Consider the following 26,392-nt stretch of genomic DNA (forward strand, 5'->3'; position numbering starts at 1 on the left):
AGACTCAAGCAGGCTTGTTTCAAGCAGAACTTGAAACTCTCTAGCAGTTAATAGATCTAGACTAGTAGCTGATTTCATTGAGTAACTTTGTTCAGTAAACAGACTTTTTTTCCCCCCAGAGTAGCTCATGTGTATGCTGTCTGGAACAGGCTCTGACTCACACTGCAGGGTTAACAAGGGCTCATTTAAATAGGCTGGGTTTTATCAGTTTTGGTGTTAAAGAGCAAATGAGATAAATACCAAAAAATTTGGAGGATGTGTTTCAAAATTCTGCAACCAAGAATAAGCAAACTCCTGTTTTGACAGATGATGTCTGGCTTATAACCAAATGACGAGTATCAGAAGTAGGGAAAATTGAGACACATTCCTTAGAATGGAACCTCACCAAGCTGAGTGATGAACTGACTATGGAAAGAGTAAGAAAAAGTCTCAGCTCCTGCATTCATTGTACATAATCAACTTGCCTCAAAGTTCTTGTAACAACTTGCTTTGGTAGAGATGCTGCAGGTACACAAACGTGTTCTTCTCCAGCCTTTCTGTTAAAGCCATCCAGTAGATGGGGCCATGGAGTTACACAAAGTGCAGAAGAAAGTAAACTAAGCTTATCCTAGGAACTCCTCTCCTAATCAGTGCAAATAGAGCTTTGTTAATTCATGAAATTCTAACGTCAGGCAAATAATTTATTTGGTTATATCATGTTCTGACTGTATAACTGATTAAGCTGCACTCAAATGCTAGTTAATATGATTCCACATTTGTTTGATACTGAAATAATTACAACTCTCAGTCAACAAAAATTACAGCTGAGGTTTTAATTCTCATTCATGCCACATTCATTCCCAAGTATTGTACAGGCCTGAGATACAGTCACACTTGAGATGAAGTGACACAATGGAAGGCATTGATAGTAATTGTAGCAAGGGAGTCCCACATGTGGAAGCGTGTATGTGGTGAGCACAACGTGTTAGTGGTTCCTGCATAACACAAAGGATGACTTTATGGCTGTAACTTACACACGCTGTTGGTGGTTGGTTTGTTTGTTTGTTTTTTCACTGCTTCTTTGAGATCTGTGCATCTGTTCCCGTTAAATCCTGTTAAACAGAAAAGAACATATGGGTTTGAGAAAACACGTATGAACGCTGTAGGAGCAGTGGTCAGTCCCAGTGATTTCAAGTCTGAAATGTGCCTGCACACAGTGTGCTGTATGGTGTAGATGAAGTTACCACCCTGTGTTTGCAGCTCTGTTTTAAAATGAATGAATTATATGCAACCAATTTAACCAGCAAATTGCATCAGGTATGAGTTTACAAGTGCATGTAAGCTGCATTGCTGCACTTGAAAACCTGATTTTTATGGTTTTGTACATGAAGATCTTCACACCTGTATAAAGTGGATCCTTTAGGTCAGTTATGCTATAAAAAGTTGTTCAAAACACCTGTAAAGACAAAATGACCATCAGTCATCTGTGCCTCTGAGCAGCTCTGTGCGTGAGTGCTGCAAGACTTGTGTTTTTCCCCTTTCGGCTGCTGTTAACATTGGTTTCCAAGCCGCAGGTGCCGGCAGGAGCCCTGGGTCGGTTCCATCCGGGTGTTGCCGAGGTTTGCTCTACATCATGCCCACTTTCCCGTGCCCTCAGCTGTCAAGAACCGTCTGCAGCTGCCTGAGGGTCCTCGGGGGTCCCAACCCACTCCAGGAGCAGGGCTCGGGCCGGGTCAGCAGCGGCCTCACAGTGCCGCGGGGCAGAGCCGCTGCGGTGCTGCCCGCACGGGATCACCAACGAAGAGCCCCGACGGCACCTGGAGGCGGCCCCGCCCCGGGCCCAGGAAGGGAGCGGCCGGATCCGGCAGGACGGGACGGGGCTGCCGCCCCTCAGAGGCCCCGCGACTCCGGCAGCAGCGGCCATGGCTTTCGGGAAGGCTCTGAAGGACCCGTTCTGCACCGCCGTGGGCAGCCTGGTCGGTGAGTACCGAGCTCCGCACCCCGCCTGAGGGGAGCCGGGGGGAGCCATTTCCCCCCCGCTGGTGGCCGTTGGGGGGTGCGGTTGTTCGGAGCGGCCCCGCTCCTCCTGAACGGCGGCTCCCCTTGGCCTTTCAGACCGGGCGACGCTTGGATCGCAGCAGACGGAGGACTGGGGGCAGTTCATGCACATCTGCGACGTGATCAACGCGACGGAGGAGGGGTGAGCGGTGCGGGACAGGGGGCCGGGGGGCGGCTCAGTGTCAGGGGTTCTGCTGCAGCCCCTTCGCCTGCAGGGCTGAGAACAGCCGGGTTTAGTCTCGGAGGTAGCATCAGCGCTGCTCGAGGGCAAGGCAGGATCGAGCAGGCGGTGTACGATGTGTATATAAAGTTACCCAAAACAAAGTAGCAGCAGGGAGCCGGTATCTTTGGTTCCTAGAGAAGAGTTTTGTCTGTTTCAGTGCCTCTTGCTCAGCTATGGGGACTTGTAGATTAGATGTGTAGGCTGTTCCCCATAGACAAGCAGTAAAGAAAGGTGGTAACAGGTTTCTCACCCGAGTCTGATGTATTTTGTATAACCTGTACTGCTTATCAGGCAAAACGGGTATCCTTGTGCTCTGCAAAATCCTGCCTGAAAAAAAGACCTTGAGCATTTGGTTGCTTACAATGCCATTTAAAGCTCCATGCTTTTAACTTAATCAGAGTTCCCCACTGTGCAGTGCCTCTGTCACTGCAGGAGCAAAGCTAAGGTTGGGTTTCTGTTCAGTGGGATCCGTCATACCAAGGTGTGTACCCAGGGCAACCAGGACAGAGGTTGCGCTGAACAGCCACTTGCTGCTTTGTGCTTCTCTGTTCTTACCTGTAGAAGGAAATTGTTCTCATGTAAGATGTGCTTTAGTGTTGTTTCTGCACAGGTGGGTTTGGGTGGTTTCATATCAGCTTTTCCTTTCATTGTTTTGGATCCCACACTCTCACCCATGGCTGTTAGAGCATGGAGGGTAAATAACTCTCTTCTGGTCATTGCCATAAGCAACAGCACACTTTGACCCTCAGTGTTAGTTTCTATGTGGAGTTTCTATGCAGCAGAGCTCTTTATCAAGCATTTCCTCTTGTGCACAGCTTATGCTTACAGAGGAACTCCTTATAACTTCCTCCTAGGCAACTACTAGTCACAGTCTGCAGCAGGGTACTAAGAACAGCAGAACTGCTGTATCTAATTAGGCAAATGGGTTTTTTAATGCAGTATCCAACTCCTGACCAGATGCTTCAGTGAGAGAAGCAAAGAAGCAGGAGTGGAATAATAGTAGTTAAGCTTTCTGTAGGGGAAGTTTTTTTCTCCACTCTCATGTTCCCATCCAGCTCTTAATGCTCTACTGATATGGCTGGCTATGACATAGGATTAAGAAAAACAGATATATTGCTGCTTTTATCTGATGAAGTTAGCATTTCAAACCGAAAAATGCAGTAATGGTAAATACCCATTTAATTTTACTTGCTTTGAAATATTTTCAACAAAGATTTCTTTTTTTTCTTATTGAAATATGGTAGTTGTGCCTGTTGCTCTATCTTAGATTTTAGAGTGATCCTAAAGTGACTTTAGAACATCTTATTTTTGTTGATCATGAACATTGAGCTGCCCCTATACATATAGGTAACCTATATTAATTAGGCAAAACTGTTTCCCACATGTGATAAGCTTGATACCATCTTCCACCCTTTTCCTCCTACATAGATATTTAAAAGATATGGGGTGTATATATATAGACATCAAAATGACTGGGCTAGAAATGCCACTATCTTTGGGGTGGAATGGGTTGTCCATCCGTACATGGTAATTACTCAGATGAGTTAAAAGCATCCTGCAATTATAAGATTGGAGTTAGCCAAGGCACCCCTACTCCTGACAGCACTCCCAGGGGAGTATTTTTTAATTGCATCATAGATGAAAAATAGGTACCAGTCAACTCTTGATACAGTTGACAGTTGTTGTTCCATTTCATAGCAATAAAAGCTGGAAAAGTAAATCTGTTGCAAAACAGTGAAATAATATAATTTTGGAGGAGACTTTTTGGAGGAGAATAACAATTTCTCTGCACAAGTCTCTGGAGTAATGCAGAGTCTGCAGTAACAAACCTGATTCACTGCTTTGCTGCTTTACCTCAATGCTGAAGTGATTTTTGCTGGCATCAGTGGGATAATTGCTCTAGTTTTATGTGGGTGTAAAATCAGGGTTGAATTTGGTCTTGTACCTCCGGTATTTTTGGCTCTTGGATGAAGTTATGAACTAGAAAAGCAGTCTAACTTCACTGGTAACTTTTTCTACTTAATTTGTCACAGGCCTAAAGATGCAGTTAAAGCACTAAAGAAAAAGCTTTCAAAAAACTGTAACCATAAGGAGATCAGGCTTACCCTGTCTGTAAGTACAGCTGTATTTATATTAATTAGATACTAAGAAGGCAAACATTTTAAACGATAAGGTGGCATGCAAATTATCACTGACACAACTCCCCAGGATGTTTTCTGCCTTTGTTGTTTGTGTGTGCAGCACTACCACAGTGCAGATTAGATGGTCTGTTGGCATTCCAGAGATGATACAAATTCGTGGATTTATAGTTGCATTTTGGGGGAGGGGGGATTTAACTTTTTTAAAGTACATAAAAGTAGTATAGTTCTTATTTACTCCAGTGGCTGTCCCTCTGTGCGTGCCCCACCTGTTTGTGAAAGATATGGAGGTTGAGTTATTGCATAAAAGCTTCATTTGGCCATTCTATCGCTGGCCTTGTGGTACTGATCCTAGTTAGGCTGAGCAAGGTATGCAGTATGGCACATCCCACATGGAATGTGCAGTACCTGTTTTGTAAAGGTGTTATCACATATGAATGAGAAACTTGAATGAAAGGGTAGCAGTGGTGAGTTAAGCAAGGGAGCAAGACTCAGGGTAAGCCACTTAAGATTCAGATGTTATAACTAAAGGTTGGCATAGCTAGGAATATCCTCACTTGAGGTAACCTGGCCTCCGGAATCTGACAGGGTTTCTGAACTATCTGAGAGCTTGAGGAATTGTGATTTCAACATAAGATTTAATGGAGCATGTTCACACAGTTCTGTTTTCCACCACACTGATACTGTAGGCAGCAGCAGGAAGTTCCTAACACTGTCCTAAGTCCAGAGTTCCCAACCTGAATTACTTCTGACTAACAATAGCGCAACTGTCGGAAGAACCATACCATTCATGTTTAAGTTGTTGAGGATTTGTCTTTCATTATTTGTCTAGAAGTGTTTTCTTCGCCAGTTCCTTTTTTGAGGTAGTAGAGGCTTGTCTGCATTGCGCTTAATAGTATTACTCATGAGTTTGGTATTTGTTGTGCAAAATCATTGTCTATGCCAATATGTGCTGCAAAGTGATTAAGGAAGATGGGTGATTGATAGTGTCAAATTGTAGGTCGCTTAGCAATTGCCCAAGTGTCTCCTGACAAGTTAAAGGTGCAGATAAATGTGTTAAACTTACCAATGTATACCTTCAGCTCACTGCATTTCCACACTTCTTTCCTGGCTTCCTCCTCCACTGTCTCATGAGTCACCTTTTTGAGTGCTCTATGTGTTTGCATAACAGAAACACATGGTTTCCGCTGTAATTGTAATCCCTGTATCAGATCTTCTTTCTTTCTCCTACAGTCTTTGTGCACCTTGGTCCTTCTCTGAACATCTGAAGCAGTCAACTGGAGTTATAATAACCCAGTGTTTACATTTAAGAGCCTTGCTTTGGTTATTTACTTTGCCAATACACCCAAGGTGACATTATAGATTAGCTCTTAAGAGCATAGAAGTGGAAGAAGGATCTTGTTTCAGGCATATACAACAAAGAACTTTCTCAACCTGGAAATTCATTGTGTCTGCTCGCAGATGGGAGTGTGTACCAGGTTTCAGTTGTGTTTGTAGTTCATCACTTTCTCACAGTCTCTTTACCATTTCATGCCCTTTCTCCATCTCTGTTCTCACCCACTCACATGTACACATGTAACTGCCTCCCAGGCAAACCCATCCTTTTGGCCCAGCTTCTGTTTTCTAACTGCAGGTTTCTTCTCCCTGAGTTCCTTGATTCTTTTATTAATAAGTGCCAGCTTTTCTTCTAATTCTCTTTCTGCATGCTTTTTGTTCTTGTGTAAGATCTTCCGTCCTTTGCCTCTCCTTCTGCTCCTGTCTCCTTTTTCTTGTTATCTCTCAGTACTAACATCAGTTTGACATATGTAAATGCTTCACTTCGATAACCTCATTGCTGACTATGTGTGACTTTTAACTCCGTTGTTCTCAAATCAGTCTTTCTTTGTGCTGTATCTCCTGGTTTTATGTTCTTGATTGCCTTAATGAAACTGTTACTATTTCCCATTTTGAGATGCTTAGATTGGAACAGCAAATCATTGCGAATGGAGAAACAGACAGTTTTCAATTCCTAAAACACACATACACACTCTTGCTACATTGTTTTTCTCCCAAATTCCTAAAAAATAAGGGCTTTTTTCTTTGATGAACTGTAAGTTATCACTTCTATTTCCTGCAGTAAATGTGGTGGTCCTACTCTTGAGACTGTACACAAAATTGTCTCCCTTACCTGCATTAGACACAACAAAGAAGGCACCATATCTACAAATCACTTTTAATTTGAAATGTACTTTGATCCACTTTTATTTACTCAACCTTGGTGTTCTGGAATTTAATCCTTTTAATGAAACTGCTTATGGAGCTTATTCCCAGAGAATACACATGGAGTGAAATGTGACAGTCTTCATCTGAAGTAGCACCACTGCACGTGTTAGCTCTGATTCTGTCATTGAGAGATGTTAAATCACAACAGTATCTTCCTCCTCCTGGCTCACAGGTGTTGATTTATTTACTTGGAGGAAGAAGGATGAGTGCCAGCTGTATAAGGTGTTGGCTATAGCTTGACTTTATGTACTTTGATCCGCTGAAGCACAACCTGGTGCTTGTGAAGTCACGTGGGTAGAGGTGTATGTGTGTCAGCTCATGAAGTTGCTTCATGCACAGTTTGATAAAGCCAAGAAATCAGGCTTAGCAGTGGTGATTTTGCAATCAGAGTGAAGAGGATTAGAACTTCTAAGCAGGAATCCAACAAAGCATGTATGTGTTATTTGACTTCTTATCGCTAATACACTTTGGATACGTAAACTGTGTTTATGCAGTGAATGCTGAGACACCTGTTCAGTTGTCTCTGTAGATCTCCCTTGAGTTTGTAGAGCATTTTTGCTCTGATACCTCTGTGTTAGCATCACAAATGTGGTCTTCAGGGTTTCCTTTGTTTAATTAAAATGTCACAAAGCAGAGGCTCTAAAAAACAAAAGCATGAGAGCGCCCTTCAGCTCCTCTATCAAAAAGACCCAGTCAATTTTATTACGCTTTATGGTATATATGAGCAAAGAGGAAAAGGATATTGAGTGGGAGCAAAAGAAATCCATCTTTCAGTGTTAAATATATATACATATGTTTACATATACATATACAAAATCTGAAAAATTCAAGACTTCTGAAAAACATTTTTTAAATGCAGAATCTTGGTAAAATCTACATAGCCACTACACTGTAGCTGTTGAATGGCAGCTGAAAAAGCTGTTTATACAGGTTTATTTTAAATGCTGGCACTTGGAAATAGTGTCTTACTGATCAAAAAATCTCTGGTTAGACATCACTGTATGTTTAGTAGAGTGTAGTCCTGGAGATGCATTAATGACTTGTTCACTTTGAGTCAGAAAAACAAGGAAGCAAACTGTCCATCTGTGTTTTCTTGCATTCACTTAGGACTGAGAAATATCCATCACAAACTACATCCATTCATTGCAACTTTATGGACTATTCCTGGCTGCTTTAGATGGGCAGAGTCTTACCAATTTCTGAGTGAAATCTCTATTGATAAGGAATGTAGCTGACTTCCTGTTATACCCACCAGCTTCTTCCCATCTTGTTTCTGCCTTATAGTTTGTCTTCACCTCTGTTCAGATGCCTTTTATCACTTTAATTCTGTATTGCTGTCAGGTGAACCAGAGGGCTTTTACTGCAGTTTGATGCCTGTTTCTCTCAGCTGGATATCTGCTATCAGCTAGTCTGGAACATAGCAGCTCTGTCACTTCAAACAGTTCTTGAGTCCTGCTTGTCATTTGCTCTTCAGCCATTAATGGTTTGGTTGAAGTTAACTTGCCAATTCTGTTATTAAAACATGTTTCTATTGAGATACCACTGTGCAGTGTGAAACAGTGGTTGACTTAGCCACCATGGATCTATTCATTCCAATGGGACTGCTTGAGAAAGCGAAGAACTATTTGCAACGATAAATAACTATATTGAAATTCTAATGAAAGGTGTTATTAGCACAAAAGTGCCTTGTTCATGAATAGTCCAGTTAAAAGTAATTGAGTTCAAGTCTTCTTTTTTTTACACCAGCTTAGTTTCCCTCTGAGTGACTGGGCTGGACTGGCATAATTGAGTGGAGGATCTAGCCCATTAGTTGAGTACTTTCATTCAAAGAGTAAATACCCAGTCTCTTAAGTAGCAAATTAAAAGCAAGTAACATACTAGATTTCCCGTGCACTGGATTGAAAATGTTTTACACAGACCATCTTTGAAGTACTGCACAAGCAAGTGGCTTGGTTTATTAGCATATGTTTCATGTACTCTTTCAAATGAAGAATGATTCAAGCCAGGAATTTTTTGTAATTATCTCTCAGTTAGCTGTGTTTTTGCACAGCAGTTGCCAGCATCTCTTTGTTCTACCCTGGTTTCATTTCAGCAATTTATTTTCTTCTGGTCTTAAACCTGTTTTCCCATAAGTTCCTGATCACGCTGGGAGAAAAATCCGCAAATCCCGAGGCTAGAAAATGAGTTACTAAAATTATTTTGACTTAGTCAAATATAGTCTGCTCTGAAGAGGAAACTGTATTTAACCTACTCTTATCAAGATTACAGTAGTGTCCCTTGAAATTGGTGTATCCTTTTGAGAACATAATGTGCTTGTTGCATGATTCAAGGGAAGTTTTGTCTTGCATTTGCAAACTTTTGTTAATTTCAACTGTTTGCTTTCACCTTTCCATCCTCCCTCTTAAAATAGGAGGAAAAGTAAATATATGGTTGAAGAGCAAAAAGCACAAGAGTCACTGCTTTTCTCTACTTGGGCCATCATAGTCCTGTGGTTGATCTCCAGATTTGAGCCAGGCAAGAGAAGGTCTGTTTCTGATTCTGCACCTGATCTGACTAACCACAGTTTCGTATCAGGACTTGTATTGGCCTGATTTCCAGTGCCTGGGATGTAGTGACAGCTTCTGATATATCTTCTGTAAGGTGGGAATTGTAATCGGGCACCTCCAGGTGTACAAGGGAGAAGTATTATGTCATTATCGAGTACTGCTCTAGTTCGCAGCTCAGACGTGTTGCTTGCAGGGATCCTACTCTGAGCATTCATTCCAAGTAGAGTTTTGGGAGTAGACGTCTTTCATAAAGATGAATCTAACAATTGGAACAATTCAACTATTCTGTTTCAGATCAATGTGACCTTTAAAATGTGAGGAAATTGTACTCCAAGATGTTGAATTTGTTCTTTTCTATGTTTTCATTTGTCTCTCTCTCACAGAGCAGGTTACAAGGGAGGCATTTAGTAATCTTCTTGTTTTCTCTTGTAGAGTTCTTAAGAATCTCTCAGCCCAGGGTGCCTCTATATTAGGCAGTGAATTAATTCTATTACCAAATCTGTACAAGCCATTTTTAAGCTATGTTCAGCTTTCATGCTGTTAAGGTACCCTATGTTTAGTAACTACCATGACATGGAAACAAGGGTGATCATACTTAAAAATAGTGTAACTCTGGCTAACACGTGTAATTTAGTATTGTGTGGGTATATTTGTGCACACAGTGAGTTACTCTTTTCCTGTAGTAATCCCATCAAACATTCTAGTGAAATATCTAGGTGGATATAATCTGTTCATACCTATTTCCTCATACCACCTTGGAACAAATTAAACAAAAGGACACAAAAGCAGTCAAGTTGGCTTTTATTCCTAATATCTATGTAACTGAAGCTTTTTGTGTGTGCAGCTGCTTGACATGTGCATAGAGAACTGTGGCCCAAGATTCCAGTCTTTGGTTGTGAGGAAAGATTTCTGTAAGGACACGCTAGTGAAACTACTGAATCCAAGATATAATCTGCCAATTGACATGCAGGAGAAAATCTTGTCCTTCATCATGGTAAGTCTAAAGTAAACAGTACATGTTTGTGTCTCCACCATATGGGGAACATTTAGTGTTGCAGCCCATTTCTGTACTGCAACATGCTCATGGGAACCTTTTCCTAAAGCAAACTTCATTCTCGCTGCTTCATGTATGAGTAGCACAAACTGGAAGACAAAGGGAGAGGACTGGAAAACTGTCAACCTCCACCTTTTATATTCACTTCCCAGTCTGTGTATGTGCTCCCACTGTGGTTGCACTTAGTAAGCAGAATGATAAAGCTCTTGTGGTTCCTGCTGCTTTGAGTGTGGAGTTAGCTGGAGCGGATGGAGGACATGACCTGTCTTTAGGACTGTGTGTTCTAGAAACACTTGTCTGACCCACTGACTGTCCATTTCTATGACTGTTACTGTTCTTGTTACTTTAAAACTAGACATGGGCCCGAGGTTTCCAAGGAACTGTGGATGTGAGTGAAGTAAAAGAAGTTTATCTAGAATTGCTGAAGAAAGGAGTGGAGTTTCCATCTTCTGACACCAGCAGAGGGGAACCTAAGGTGGGATTGCACAAGGGTATTTCATTATCTATTGTAAATCAGAAACAGGATGTGTTTATTGTATGAGCTCTGTAGACAAAGCAGGTGTGTCTGTTTTGTTTTTATTTAAGTGCTCCAGGGCAGAATATGACCAACCTACTTAAGCATGTGAGGAGGAATCAGTTTCAATTATAACAGCTAAGATAACAACAAAGAAACCTGGCCTATATAATAGTTTATTTCAAACTGCAGATTAGTGACTGTGTTCTCAAAAAGGAAGCATCTCTTGAGCCTTTTGAAATGTGTAAAGGGTTTGGGCAGATAAATGAGAGCTGAGTGTTCTAAACTTGTCAACTTCTGAGGGTCTCAAAGTGAAAACATACACTGTTCAGAATATGAACATTATCTACCTTTAAAATTAAGCCAAGAGAGGTAGAAATCTCTAAGAAGAGATTGTTGTCTGTATCTGCATCTGTTTGCACAAGAGTTTTGGGAAGTGTGAAAACAATCGGCCAATTGCAATTGCAGAATTGGATATCTATGATCTGTGCAGACAGGAATGACTCGGATTTATCCTGAGTTTGACTTGATGATTGGATAGTGGAATGCACAAAAGCTGATGTATGTAAAGGTTGTTTGAACAAGCTGTGTGAAGAACGTTCTGAATAGACAGTATTGTTTTTCTCACCAAGTACAGTACAGATGATACATGTCTATCACATATACGTGCCCGTCCAAATCAGTGGCAAACATTTTGCTGATCTCAGCAGCACCAGACCTGAGCACAGTTTTTACCTCACTCTCTAGGAAGTGAAGGACTTGGTTGTGTGTAGTCTTCTGCACATGGGGTTTTAGATTTGAATTTATTTTGTTTTACAACAGTCAGTTCAGATGCCATGCAAGTGAAGCCTTCTGGAGGTAAAGTGCTCCAGCTTTTCAATCCATAAGGCCTTTATAGTTTGTTATCTGGAAACACCCAGACTTTAGCTCCCAACTTTTCCACTGCTTCCAAGTGTGATTACATTCTAAACTATCCTTTGTTATAAAATTGCAGTGGCACTTTGGGAAGGACTTTTGGCTGTTAGATGGCTCAAGAGCTCAAGGAGCTAGCCTGTTCTTAGCCATTCCCACTTTTTCCATGGTAGAATTTGCTTCAAAACCCATTTAAAAGATACCTGAATTCCAAAACTCATTTCATTACAAAATAACCATTAGATTTATTCTTGTAAATAGAATCTTGTTCAACAAATTCTCTGTGAGCACTGATCATGAGAAAGCCAATGCCCAATTGTCTGATCTGGCAAAGATGTTTTGTAGCTCTCTCATCAGTATGTCTGCTTCAGTTCTTTTGTTAAACCTGAGCTCTGTTCTTTTGTCTTTCTGCAGACTTCATCTCAGCTTTCTACAAAGTTGTCACCATCTTCTTCTAATCCTCCAAAACAGCCTTCACAGCCTGTTCCCACAGGCCCAACATTGTTGTTGACTCCTGATCAGGTGCAGTACTGCAGGTTGAGAGGATGGTGGGTCCACTTGAAATGTAGTGCTAATGTGTGAACAGCCTGGGTATATAGATGACCAGATGCAGTGAAGAATGCACTGGAAGAGACCATCAGTTCAAGTGGTATAGCTCTATATTCACAGCTTTAGGTTCATTCTCCTGAACATCTTTTATATGATGGTGTGCCAAAGCAGACTACACAGAAATGAGTTCAATAAATGACAGCCTGCATCCCAACCAGAAAGTGGAATCGTTTACTCAAGTATGAGAATACCTAATGATGTCTTAACAATGTTGTCATGCAAGTTGATAAAAGTTACTTCAAAGATAAGTGGGAAAGCCAAGCTTACTTTTGTATAAGGCTTGTGTGAAGAGACTGTTCCAAAAAGCAGGGAGGAAGGAACAGTTCCCTTCCTGCTTGGCCTGTAGTTAACTGAAAAGAGTAGCAGTAACTTTAGTGAGAAGGATTAACTGATAGGAAAACTAATAGCACTATCAGACTTGGATCTTAGTTTGATTGCACATATAAAAGCTGAGCTGATTCCATTCATTTTGGTATATCACCAGAGTGAAATAATGCTAATGAGGCTTATATTATACCTAATAGGGAAGAAAGTACATGTTAGAGATAAGAATTATTCTGCTCGCTCTTTTCACCTATACAATATTCTGTCCCATTGACCTCAACAGATTGGAAAACTGTACAGTGAACTGGATATGGCAAAAAGAAATGTGAGAGTCATGTCATCAATACTGAAAGAAAATGTCCCTGGCTCTGAAAATCCAGATGACATGAATCTTTTACAGGTATGAGATAATTCATTGGTGGGGTGTATTGGTTTGGTCCAAGTTGATTTTAAAATGTGTTATATCCTTTCATTTATCATCTGGATTCAGATTGCCAAATGGAAACCAACAACAGGTTTCTACCACTGGTTTTGCTCAGCTTTCTCTTGTTTCCTTCACCTTCCCTGACATCTACATAGTCAGGAAAAGACAATACAGCTTGCAATGCAAATTGAAGCTCTAGGGAATTCCAAGGGCAAAGGAATTTCGTAATGGAGCATTCTGTGTTAAGCACGTTCTGTCAAACAGCCCGGAGAACATTCCAGTTGAACGCGGTTGCCTTGTGGGAAAATAGATGATAACACAGTCTCTCTCCCTCATATCCGTCCTGGAGTTTTCAGCGCTCTCTTTATTATTACCAGTACCTTAAAGGCAGTGAAGAATATGAAGCATCAGTTTTAAGTGCGTGACCTCAAAGACTGGGAGCTTGCTGTGCTGTGGATGACTCCACGTGCTCTTAAAGTGTAGCCTGAAGGAAGTGTATTGCAACAGTCTAGATTTGATGGTGAACATAAAGATGTTCTTTCTGCAATTTCTTCTATTTGCTTGTGCTGTATTTTCTATTACAAATACTAAGAATGCATTAATACTTCAGCATTTCAAGTGACCTGTGTCAGTGGACATCTCTCTGTTTCATGTTGTCTGCAAGAATTTAAAAAGCTTTTATCACACCCTTCTGTTTCTAAACTTGCCTCCAAATGGCTATGATGAGGAAGTATTTTGGGTACTTTGTCAGCATTAAATGTGTTGGAGAGTTGATCTAATTTTTGCAAGCCTTCAGTGTGCTCTTGCTCAGTGGAGAATATTTCCTTTGCAAGGAACCTTTATTGGTTGGTTTACTTGCAAGGTTGTGCCGTTCATCTGTGTCCACTTATGGACTGGCTCACAACTGGAGGTGAGATACTGTGAGGTGGCATTGCTGTCTCACATCTTTAATGACAGGCAGTGCTGAGGAAACCAGATAGGAGACAGATGCAATCTTTCTGGGGGTTTTGCTCTCCTGGACGTTCCTCACATCTCCAACACTGTATGTCTTGCAGAGGTGTGTGGAGCTATGAGTCCAAAGAGGAAGAGCCTGCAAAGTGAGGGGCTGAGAAGAGCAGTCTTTTTACGCAGGCAAAATAGCTGTTGTAATAGATTGCAGAGGGCTTGCTTTGCCTACACTAAAGGGCTTAGCATAGGTTGTTCCAGCTCTGGACACCACCTGGGCAGCTAATCCATGGCTGTTCTGTGTACACTACTTCTGTAGTGAAGTACACCAGGGAGGTTGCCAAGGTGCAGCCTGGCCTTAATGATTTAACCAGCCCTAGGTGGGAGAGTGCACTCGTTTGGTATACTCTGTTCTGTCTGTAACAAAGCAAGTGTTTCTGGTTGCAAACAGGAAAAATAGGTCTGATTTCTTGTCTCCTACTCTGGCCCTTCTGCATGTGTTTGCACATATTAGGTTGCCCACAGTAAACCAGTGGATTCCTATTGACACTCCCAGTAATAAAATTGTTGGCAAAAGTTTGAGGACAGGGTGTGGAGCTCCCATTTGTGGGAGAGTGACTGAAAATTCATTCCTTCTATGTTAATTTCACTATTGTTGTTTCTGTGCTTTTCTGCTGTGCATCAAGCATCGAGCATGGCCAGCCTGTTCCTTTAACAGTGTTTAATGTTCCCCTTTGTTTGTGGCTCTACTTGGATTAGGCTTTTGTTGTCAGAGAACAAAGTCCTTTATTAAAAAAGCTGCTTGTTTAGGCTTGGAGAGAGCTGGAGACATTAATTTCAGTCCTGATTATCTGGAGGCCCTCAATAAAAACTCTAACAGGGTAAACTTGATCAGTGCAACATACTTTCAGTTCTGCAGCTTCATTAGTGGCTAGGCTCCTCCTGTTCTCCACCCTGTTTTGGACAAGGCAGATCTCAGTTGAAATAATGGGCTGACCAGGAGCAGTAGTTAAAGAATAGCTAAAGCTCAGTGTCAGCAAAGAAGGGTAACAAACTTTCGTAGTGGGTAATAAATAGATGTACTTGATGGACATGCAAGAATTTGAGTCCAGGTCATCAGCTGGTAAGAATTAGTACAAATTCATTGGAATCACTGGTGATTGTTATTCCAGCTGGTCATCCAGCACTGTAAAACTCCAGCTTTCAGAACAGAAGAGTGCCTGCATCTTTGTGGGTAGGAACAAAATGTAGGAAATTTGTGCTACAAAAAACAAGTGTCTCAATTTCTTCTCTGTTGAATATGGATATTTATACAGGAGCTGGTCTGCCTGTATAATGGAGTCATAAGAAATACGCATTTTTTTTAGATGGTAGTAAAGTCTGAAGTTGCAGAGGTTGTAAATTTAATTACAGACATTAAGCTGAATACATTTCTGTGTGTTTTATCCTGGGCTATGAAGATAAATACTGAAAGGTGCAGTACTCTGTAATCCTTTTGCAGATTTGGCAAAGGGGTGCAGAACTGCTTTTTTTACATAAATAAAAGCCTTTACTTATGTGAAATATGTGGGTTTTGAGGAAAAAATCACTTTGAAAGAATACCAGAGCAATTTCTGAATAGCACTGTGCAAATGGACTAATTTTCTCCCTCTTTTTTTTCCTCTTTTCCTGACACAGAGCCAGCATTTGCAAATGCACACTGGGGGGCAAAAAATGTTGGCTTGAGTTGCAGTTCCTGTTGCTAAAGAATTTGTTTCTTTGAGCATGCAAAATCTGCAGTGGAGAGGAATATAAATAAACTGTCTTCTATTTCAACTGGCAATAGGGCAGAATTCTGTTCAACAAACTCAGTTCTATCAGCTGATTCTGCTGGGTTTGTGTTACGTCCTCAAAAAATGAATAGATTAAGTGCTGCCAAACTTCCCAAATTAAGGGAATAGTTAGGCTGATGTCATGGAGCACTTCTATCCTTTTGATTACTATTGTCTTTTCTTCAAGCAGACCTTGAGCAGAATCACATCCATTACATCCATGTGAAGTATCCTGCTGAGTTTAATCAGCTGCAAACGGGATCAAATCAGATTTGTTCTGCATCACCCAGAGGGGTCTTCATTATTTTGCAATTTGTAATTCAGACTTTAGAGGCAGATATATCTTGAGAAATAAAGGTGGGTCAGGAGGTAGGGATTGGGTAGGAGTGCTGGTTGTGATGATAGGAGTTGTCAACCTGCCTTGCAGAGATCAAAGACATGAAAATTATGCTATTTGCAATGTTTGGTATGCGTGTGGTTTGTGTAAATTAGGGAATGTTTCACATGAGGCTGCAGTGCTCAAGTCTTATTCTTGTACGGAACTGACGAGCTGGGAGACACAGTTATGATTTATATATTTCTCTTCTTCCTCTGCTTTGGGCAGAAACTGTATAAGACCTGTCGAATGATGCAGGAGAGGATCATGGATTTGTTGGTGACAGTGGAGAATGAAGATGTGATAGTTGAGTTAATACAAGTAAATGAAGATCTGAATGATGTCCTCCTGGGACATGAGAGGTAAGTAAGTACATAGCCTATCTCCTCACACTTGGTATCTTTACTAAGTGCACTTAATAGATGCAGATAGTCCTTATATTTAATGTTGATCCTCCACAAGGAGACAGATTTTTATGCTTAAATCCAGAAAAGAAAGTGATTCAAAAGGAGAAAGTTATGTATTTGCCTGCTCCCAAACACCTCAGAAATGATTAACAAAGGTAGTTGGAAAACCATTAGAATGTGGTAAAATAAGTTAACAGCACAGACAGGAAGTCAGATGGAGGCACACAAAAACCATTTAGGAGTTTAACATTCCTTTTTGGTAGCACAGAGTGAATTTGTCAGAGTCTGCTACAAGCCCCTTGGTACTGATGATGGTCCTTATCTCTGCTAAGTGTATATGCTTCCAGGAAAGAATACTTGTTCTCCTTTCTAAACAACTTTGACAGCTTTATTGCAGAAATGGGCTATGGAGCAGCCTCCTTGCATGCCTAAGAGTTGCTTGCTTTTCTCAGCTAGATTGAAACATGCTGTTCTACTTATGTTACAGCAGAAAATGTTTTTCTTTCACATGTGGAAGCAACAGAGTGCTCGCTTTGACATCCTATATATTTGTTTATTTGCGTCATTGGTAGCATGACTGGATGCCAGCAAAACTGGAATTAGTTTTAAACTCAAAATTCCAGTATTATCCCCCAAAATATTACAAGTATACTCATGGAGAGTATTCTGGTTTAATAGGAGTTAGCCTTCTGTGTTAAGTAGTTGATCTCCTCCATGGCTAAGATACGTTCTAGAAATCATTATGCATCAAGTGCAGTGGTTTTTAGCAGATTTAGAGAATTTAGTAGTCTTTTCTTTTTAATCCTTTTCTGAACACTGCGCTGAAAATACCAGTGATTCTTTTGAGTGTTATGGTACAAGCTTTGGGCCTAATCTTGACAACATTTAGCTTTCATTTATCCTTAAATCTTATGTCTACAGCAGTGTTGGCATATTTTACAATAACTGCCCTGGAAGAATTGTGTTATCACTTCTTACTTTAGGAAGTTTTTCATTTTAGTAAAGCAAAACCAGAATTCTGTTTAGCTTCTGTAAATCCACTGAAATCAGATGTGGGCTTATGTTTTTGTTACAACTGATGAATACTGTCAAGGCCAAGAACTTCTTCAGCTATGAGTTACAGACTGTGGGTATAATTCAAGAAATCCCTTATGAACGACTTGTCTGGTGACTGAGGGAGCAATTAACTTGCCATAGTGAAACTGAACAGAAAACTACAGCTTTTTAGTACTGTAATAGTATGGTTTAATGGACCGTAATGAGTCTTCCTGGGTGCAGTTGCATTGCACTTGAGAGTTGCTAAATATTAAAATGTATTCAGTTAATGTTTGCTGCAGAAGATTGGTGCTGTGGAACTCCCTCTGCGCAATGAAATATGTAAAGGACAAACTGATTCTAACCAGCTGCATCTGTTTCATACTATGTGTATTGTTTGAAGACAAGTCATACTGTGTTTTCTGTTTCTCATTATTAATGTGGACTCCAAATTAAATCCGGAGCAATCACCATTGCGCAGTGAACATGGATGGATGTAACAATGCCTCCCTCTAGTGGCTCCAGCAACTTCCATGTTCTGTATTTCAGATTAATATTTCATGTTCTGCAGTTGGAAAGTTGTTTGGGTTTTTTATTTCTGTTCCTCCTTGCATTATACTGTCTTATGTGGGCCTTGCTAGTATGGTAACCCTGAATAGCCAGTGCATTTGTATAGACAGTCTCATGGCCATACCACTTGGGGATCTTATTTCTGAAATGGGTTGACCTTACGGATGCTCAATATCACTTGGCTGGGTCTCCTTTGGGCCCCATGTAGCACTGTTCTTACTCCTAGTACATAAATATTTCTGCAGGTGGATTCTTTTCCCCCCTTTTTACAAATGCCTGAAGTAATGAGCAGGCTGCATACCACAATAGCCCTGTGGTTTGTCCTGAGATGGCATGAGGGAATGTGGGGACCACTGAGGACAGAAGGTTTCCTGGGACTCAGCTGGGAGTGTGTTCTGGTCAGAAGAAACCAGGTTTGGCACAGTGGGTGTTCATAGTTACTACCCTGCCATGAACAGAGGCAAACTTTGTCAGTTGTGCCTTGATTTTATTTCGGAAGAAACAGATGGCTGTCTCCAAAAGTAAGCCCAAGAACAAGCTGATTGGTGTTGGTTCAGGTGATGGGAGGACCACAGCTCTGGGGAAGAGTCTACTGCAGAGACAAGTGCCCCAGGGAAAAGCACCTGTAGTGCTTGTTGGGCACCTCAGGAGTCTTGATAATCAAAACTTTGATTGTACCTGGTTTATAGTTTTATGAATGACCTCACAGATGCAAGAATGAACATCTAGCTCTGCAACTTCAACAGGTTCTCCCGAAACAGAGTGCGTTTCTTGGAGAATCAGAGGATACAACGTGAGCGCGAAGAGGTGAGTCACTACAGGTGAACTGCTGGGCTGTAAGTACTCTTCTGTTCCTGTTCATCGTGACAAACACACTTTTGATATATGCAGAAGTTTATTCTCTAGTTGAAGTAGAGGAGACACAGGCTGTTTAGAAAGAGCTTTCTGATCTTTCTAAAGTCTAACTTGTAGAATTTCATGCAGATTCTTTTAACTGAAGTAGCAAATAATGTCAAATCTAAGATGGAGGCTTGGTTAGGAAAAATGAGAGAGAGATCTATTCAAATGCTGGTTTAATACCTCTACAGCTCAGCACTACTATCTGCCATCTACAAAGTGAGGAGCCATCGTGTTTCTTTTCATCTGTTCTCAGTTAGGCATTTTATAGACCAAAATACTATTAAAACTCACTGTTCCTGGTGGGTTTTTTTCCCCTGAGTCAAAGCTTTTTCTGGATTGTGAATAATGGCTTGTAGCAAATCTTTAATGACTGTCCTTTATTGATAATTATATTGCCCAGAGTAGTTTTGCACATGTTTCAGTTTCTGCTGAGCCATAATGTTTCATAATTTAGAGCTCAATATAAAAATGACTGCGTGGTGAATGCTGAAATACAGCTGACAATTAAAAAAAGGCAGAAGATGATCTTGTTTTCCTTGAAAAGCCACTACAACTGCATTCTGGTTATGTAGGTGGATGGTTTTGCTTGATGGATGCTCTGTTGGATTAGTTTAATAGTCTGAATGGTGCAGTCTGTACATTTTCATTTATTCAGGAGTCCCAAGTTTAAAATGCATCACCCTTATTTTTAACCTGGTGTTACCAAACCTGTCTGATTCAAGCATGTGAGTTTATTAAAATCTTTGGTTGGCTACATTTTTAATTCTAACACATTTAGATGGGAAACAAAGGGAACCCTTTTCTGTGTCCTATGAAACACTGTTGTGATTTTGAAGTTTCCCTACCCAAATCAATCTCCTAAGTATGTACCAAACCTCAGTAACATAAGTAAAAGGCATGAAAATAATTGTACAGGATCAATCAGAAGATCGATATCAAACCTGTATCAAACAAGCTCATGGGTACTTTTTAGAATTGAGTTCATTTTGTTTCCTGCTTCAGAATTGTTTTCCTTAATCTTTTGAAATAGCAACTTGAAATAGCTGAAACTGATCTCTGGAAAGCACTTTTTGTTTCACTAGTGATCTTACACACACACACAGAGCGAAAATCCTGGTATTCTCTCATACTTAAAATGATAATATGATTTTAAAAGTTTATGTTCTGTGGAAAAAAGCCCCACAATTTGTTTAAGCTGTGCAAGTTCCTCTAAAACACCCAACCAACCAAACCAACCCAAACAAAAACCTTATTCCTTTTCAAATGTTAAGCTGTACAGGAAACAACCATCTGCTCCCTCAAGTGATCTACTTGACCTCTCCTTGCATTCGCCATCTGCTGTGTCTGCAGTGATGCTTGTTGACTCTGCAGCATCTCCTTCAGGCCGTAGTAAGTGATGCACGTTTCTCTTGCAGTTTGGTTTCCTAAAGCTTCACCAATAGTGGAGCAATCAAGTTCCTTATAAGAAAGAAAACAAAGATACTGCTTGACCTTAAGGCTGCTCCTTAAATCTCCTTAAAAGGAGAACTGATATGTGTACATGGAGAAAAATGTAAGTTACCATAAGGTTGCCTGTGATTTGTTTATGGTGGAAGCAGTAATCTTCCCCCCATTACATAAATCTGCACAGTAGAACATGCTCTGTTTTCTGTTACAGTGAAGCCTGTAAAACAATCTGGTCATTGCTTATTCTGTAGACCTGGAGAAAAGAAACACAGATGTCCTTGATGTCCTGAGTTTTCAGGAGACAGTGTTAGAAACAGTTCAGATACTCATCTCCTCTAACTTTAGACTTCTATCATAGTTAGAGGAGTGAGTAAAGACCCTAAGTTTGGTACTCTGCATGACTGTTTGCAAAAGCCCCTCCTTTATTCGCTCTAGGAGAGTCCATATACTGAAGTTAAAGGTGTGAATGTCCCTCCAGGAATGAATGCCTATAATTCTATTTTAATCTTTTAGAGATAGTGGAAGAAGCTTTAAGTGATACCTACAATGTACAGCACTAATGATTTTGTTCTGACATTTTAAGGAGGTAAATATATTGCCTCTGAAACCTCCTCTTAGTTATTCAAATTTTGCCTTTCATGTTACAAACAGCAATTTGTTTCAGACACTTTATATGCCTTCCAAACAAAACTTTGCCCTTTCAATGTTCATAGTGCAAGTAACTAACATTTACTTAATAACGCTTAAGTGATCGTTAATTATCACTTTGAATTTCAGATGGCGTATCTGCACACCCTGAAGATAAAACCAAGCATCATCCATCAATTTATCCACAGCTAGATTTAGCTCAGCAATTCCCGTGAGTAGTCTCTTATCAAGAAATGGTAACAGACAACAGGTCTTCAGAGGTATTAGTACTCCGCAGTTCATCTTCTGAGTTTATAGAAAGCCCTGAGAACACAGATTTACTGCTTTTACACATTAGTTCATTAAAACAAGTGAAAACTACCTGTATGCCAGCCATTGCTTAACATGCTTAAAAATACACCTGCAGCACTGTTTAGTCATAGATGTGAATTTACCTCAACAGTCAAAACATTTTTGTGATACCTAGGGCTTTTTGCTTAAGTGTTGCCAATGCTGCAGAGAAAGGGATAAACAGATGAATTGTACGGGTCAGTAAGAATAGTTCAAGATGCGAGGTGTTCTTGTAGTTCCTTAGCTTCAGTGTGAATGGGACACTAGCCCACCTGCCCATTCTGCTCTCAGTTGTGACATAAGGTAAAGACAGACAAGCAAAAAACAGCATAACAATCAGAATGTACAGTTTTAATAGTTTCTCAGTTACTGCCAATGTGTTGTGTTACTCTCTCCTAGATTTGCAACTGAAGCATCAAAAAATAGTGTCAGTGATCCAGCTGGACACACATATAGCAATGTGAGTAGTGCTCATGTTCAGAATAATCATTCTCTGCTGGCAACTGTCAGAATAAAAACTGTTATGATATACCCTGACTGCTGTCCAAATGGGATACAAAGGTGTCTTCTGTGGTACTTCTCTGTCAGTGAAGGCTCTCTATTTGGTGACCAGGCCAGTTTTCCACTCTTGATACTGCAGATGCTAATATTGAAGTATGTTTTCTTGGATCCAGCATAATCACAGCAGAGTTTGCAGAAAGCAGTTCCCCTATTACTTGATTTTAATCTGCTGCTGTGTGAAGCAAGCTGGGAACTCCTCCTGCTGCCATTATGTTACTCTGTGTTTCCTCTCTCAATTAAGGTATTAAAAAAATAGCAAAACCCCAAAATGAATATGAATAAAAAAAATAATATGATGAAGGGCTTTGAAGTAATTTTAGGAATTTCATGCTGTCCTGTGGTAGACAGCATGAAATGGAAAAGATGAGAAGCAGTCCCCAAGCTCATGTGCATATTCCCTACTTTAAACCACAAGTAAAAGCAGATACCTGTATTGTTAATACTGCAGTCTTTGTGCAGTGTAACGAATTACACAGAAGTACATTATACAAGTGTGCTGTAGATAACACTAAAAGATGTTTTGATGTTTGTGTGGAGAATCAAGATTAATAAGATTGATTACTGTTGGCCTTAGAATTTATGTGATATAGTCAGAGTTCAGTGATAAGTCAGCAGGTATAGAAGTTAAGTCAAACCAGTTATAGAAGAGTCTCTTTATGTGGTCTTTTGCTTGATGTCCTTAGTTGGCGACTGTCTTAAGCCCAGTGCCTCTGAATCCAGGACAAACTACACCATCAAATGGACTGTCAGCAGCAGGTAATACATACTGCAGACCACCTAACGTATACAGAGATATGTTTTTCTTGTTAGAACTTAAGGGCTACATCGTGGCTGTTAAAGACTAGGTGCAAAAAGCATTGATGAAATCTCATATTACTCATAGCTTCTCTTACACATATCTGTGTATAAGCAACTAGATTCACAAGAGATAATCTGCTGCTTTAAGGAAGATACACAAAAGTAACATGCAGCAAGCGTGCTTTTCATTCACATTTAAATCTGTATTTTATCTGCCTGTCTTTATTCTTCAGGTGCATCAAAGAACAAGGCACAATCAGCTCATTACTATGAGATAATGGAATTTGATCCCTTGGCTCCTACTGAGTAAGTAACTTTTACAATAGCTAATAATACAGTTGTCTTAAGTACCAAAGGCAAGAAGGCTTTTTCTTCTAAGTGAGAAAACACATCATGCTATTTAGGCTGAGTTGGGTGGCCAACAGGATTGCTAATGTAAATGAGAGTGGCTATGTTTTGTACATTTTATTCCAGTATTTCTGGCATGACCAATAAGGAATAAGCTCCTATATGTTCATTAAACAGCATCTGTAAAAATGGTGGAGTGATGCTGAGTCAAACACAGTCTCATAAAATCTCTCCAGTGATAGAAAATTAATACAAAACTAAACTGATGGCAGAACTCTCCTTTTGTACCAGTATATTGTAAAAAATTTGAGCCATCAGCACAAAACCTATTTCTGAGGAATTCTGATGTAGAAAAACCTCATCAAAGGTTTCATTAATTGCACACCACATGCTATGCTTTTGCTGTTTGCATTTTTGCCCTCCTGTTTCCAAATTTATTTTGGTGAAAGTGACCACATCCAAAGGTATCTCATCGAATAAAATGTGTTGTCACAGAAACACCATAGGATTTGCTCCTTGTTTCCATGGAAACCTGGGCATCCTGCAGCTGGTGCTGCTCTGTTAGGCAAACACTGCATGTTCTTGGCAGTTCATGGTTTTGTTGGTGCACTTTGTCAAGGTGAAACAAATGTGATGTTGGAGTTGCCCTGTTCCTCTTCTTTCAGAGCTATTTATGAAGAAATTGATGTTGTGCTGAAGGCAGAAGCTAAAAAGAATAGCAAATGCTGAAGATGGAGGTGACATCTTTTGCTGAATGCAGGTTATTCTCTGATGCTGGCCCTGTGCAGTGCTTCCTGTAACATAGAAGTGAATAACAGAACAGGTTTTTGTTTAGACATAGTATTCCAATACTTGTTTATTGAGCTGTGTGGAAGTTGAAGTGTTACTTAGTTCTACACCTTGATAACTTGTCCTCAGTGTTCAACTGTGTCTTCTTCAAGGTGACTTTCATGATTTATTTTTCAAGGATTTTGAGGGCCTTTAAAATATGAATTCCAAATTCATCTGTGTATCAGGTAACACTTGACAGAAACAAAAAGAATGTTAGGTTTACAGAATCTGTGAACCCAGTTTCTGTTTCGGCCTCATTGCTGTATTTACCTCACTAAAAGTTTAAAGGGGGCTTTGGTATGTAGGATGCTGATAGATGTCTGAAGACATGCAGTGTTAACTCTCCTACATTCATATTCTGAATACAGCTTTTTTCCTCCTACAAGCCCACAATATAGTTGGATTTTTATCTTCATAAGAACCTGAGCTGGGACTTGAGGTGCTGTCATCCATGATGAGCAGAACAGAAAAACCCCTGCTTGTTCCATTGGTGGTGTTACTCTTATTTACTCAGTAAATATTGGAGAGGGATGAGTAATTCCTTTCAGTGTTCCTGCCCTGCAGAGGTGGTTCTGGTGAAGGAAAAAAAGTCATCTACAATGCAGATGAGCAGTGGTTATCTGTTTACTCGAACTGTGTAACCCTGCTAATAACAATTACCTTAATAATTAAAGTGCCTTGTCTATTTTGATGCTGAATGTAAAATGTGCACTTTAACAGGTATAGTTCTCTGAATTTATAATTGATATAAAGTTTGAGAACTTGGTTGGTGTTCATAGCTGATAAGCTAGGGGGGGTTGTGAAATACTGTATTTTACCTATTCACTGTGTTAACTGATTTAAGTGATGAATTCTCAGTTGGTTCTGCAATTTTGGAGCATAAAATGCCAAATAAAATGAAATGCTTACTGAGAAGTTAACCCCATCATGTCTGAGTTTTTGTATGCGTATCCCATGAAATACCAAATGTAGATAATATTTAAAGTATTTTATTTATTATTTTTCTTGTATTATTTGCAGTGGTCGGGACAGCAGCCTGAGAAAACTGCTGAGGATTTGAGGTGGATCAGTTTTTCCCTACAGCTTAGTTGTATTGGTAAAACCCTGGGACACTGAAGCATAACAGAAAAAGTTATTTTGGTGCGGTGATCCATAATGGATGATTGTGAACTGAACTTTCCATATGTAAAGTAAAATGGTCATAGATAGATGGCAGGGAACTGGCTGATTACTGAGGTCAGGGAGCTCGTTTGATGGCTAGAATGTGCTCGGTCTCTGTGGGGGGGGAAACCCACATTTTTAGGGGACTGGTACTTGCCAGGGAGGATGCTCCTGTTCTCCTGAAACACATGGTCAGAATAAATCAATGTGACACAAGTGTCGTAATCGGTTCAGCTTCCAAAAAGGCAATGAACTAAAGACAGCCCAGGTAAGAAGTGTTTTTTCTAGCCTGGATTCAAAGATTTGTCTTGGTTTTTCTTACTGAGGCATAATTGGAATCATAGATTATAAAGCTCATTCATACAGATCTGTGTCCCTTGTGTGGGCTCCACGTGTTCTGCTGGATAAAATGCTTTAGAAAGATGAAAGAATGAAAAGTTTTAAAACTTTAATACAGTGCAGATGTGACATGAATATCATCCAGAATCTATTTAATCACCTAATAAGTACATTAGGTGCATTTTAAAGTAATGCATTTTAAAGGTAGTATCCACTTAAAACAAAATTATTGTATGCAAACATAACTGAGACTGCAGTAACTGCAAGTTATTTCTGATACACACATAGCCTTCTTAGGGTCCAAACAAACCAACATTAGCCTTACTTTGTTAGCTCTCATCTGTTGAAAGGGGTAGAAAGAACTGGCCCAGCAGGTAATGTACTGGGCCAAATGTCATTCCTGTCTGAAAATGAGAGGTCACTTAAAACTTGCTCTTCAACTCCCTCCTTGCTTGCAAAGCTATGATAAGCAGTTATTATCCCTACCCCAGAGATAATGAACAAGTTACCTGAATACAGACTTGCATGTTGTGATGGTACGGAGGGCCCCTACGAGTACCTCTGAACAACTGATAACACTGCTGGACTTGAATGAGGTTGATCTTTGGGGTTTTGAGACTCCTAGGATACTAATTTAGGCTGCAGTGCAGAGTAGTTGTTCAGGTACTGCCTTTCCCTTCAAAGCATTTCATACACAGGTAGGAGGTGCCCAGTGTACTGAGTTGAACACAGCATCAAAATTTTGAGGGTGGCATTTCTAAATGGAACCCATACCACAGATTTGACATGCTTACATCTACTCTTCCTCATTCAGATGGTAACAGTCTGCTCTTACCAAATGAA

At 40.2% G+C, this 26,392-nt stretch overlaps 1 protein-coding gene across 2 annotated transcripts; it reads left to right on the forward strand.

The window, feature by feature from the left end:
* The first annotated feature begins 1,809 nt into the window (after nt 1–1,809).
* TOM1L1 (target of myb1 like 1 membrane trafficking protein) lies at nt 1,810–24,973 on the forward strand. Of its 2 annotated transcripts, XM_031046362.2 has the most exons (15): nt 1,810–1,959; nt 2,095–2,179; nt 4,294–4,372; nt 10,051–10,200; nt 10,616–10,735; nt 12,101–12,208; nt 12,903–13,019; nt 16,404–16,537; nt 18,934–18,994; nt 20,359–20,476; nt 21,311–21,392; nt 21,911–21,971; nt 22,756–22,828; nt 23,104–23,176; nt 23,884–24,973. In XM_031046362.2, the coding sequence occupies exons 1-15, from the start codon at nt 1,902–1,904 to the stop codon at nt 23,945–23,947; spliced, it is 1,383 nt and encodes a 460-aa protein (XP_030902222.2). In that variant the 5' UTR covers nt 1,810–1,901; the 3' UTR covers nt 23,948–24,973. The 2 variants fall into 2 exon arrangements, with proteins under 2 accessions (XP_030902222.2, XP_030902223.2); XM_031046363.2 differs by lacking the exon at nt 4,294–4,372 and having other exon boundaries at nt 1,941–1,959.
* Nucleotides 24,974–26,392: the final 1,419 nt, after the last annotated feature.

Source organism: Melopsittacus undulatus, chromosome 11 (assembly GCF_012275295.1).
Source record: "Melopsittacus undulatus isolate bMelUnd1 chromosome 11, bMelUnd1.mat.Z, whole genome shotgun sequence".
NCBI classification, from domain to species: domain Eukaryota; kingdom Metazoa; phylum Chordata; class Aves; order Psittaciformes; family Psittaculidae; genus Melopsittacus; species Melopsittacus undulatus.

Coding starts and splice junctions, on each gene's coding strand:
- TOM1L1 (XM_031046362.2), top strand. CDS start 1,902: ATGGCTTTCGGGAAGGCTCTGAAGGACCCGTTCTGCACCGCCGTGGGC. Junction 10,201..10,615: donor AAATCTTGTCCTTCATCATG/GTAAGTCTAAAG, acceptor CTTTAAAACTAG/ACATGGGCCCGAGGTTTCCA. Junction 12,209..12,902: donor TGTTGTTGACTCCTGATCAG/GTGCAGTACTGC, acceptor TGACCTCAACAG/ATTGGAAAACTGTACAGTGA.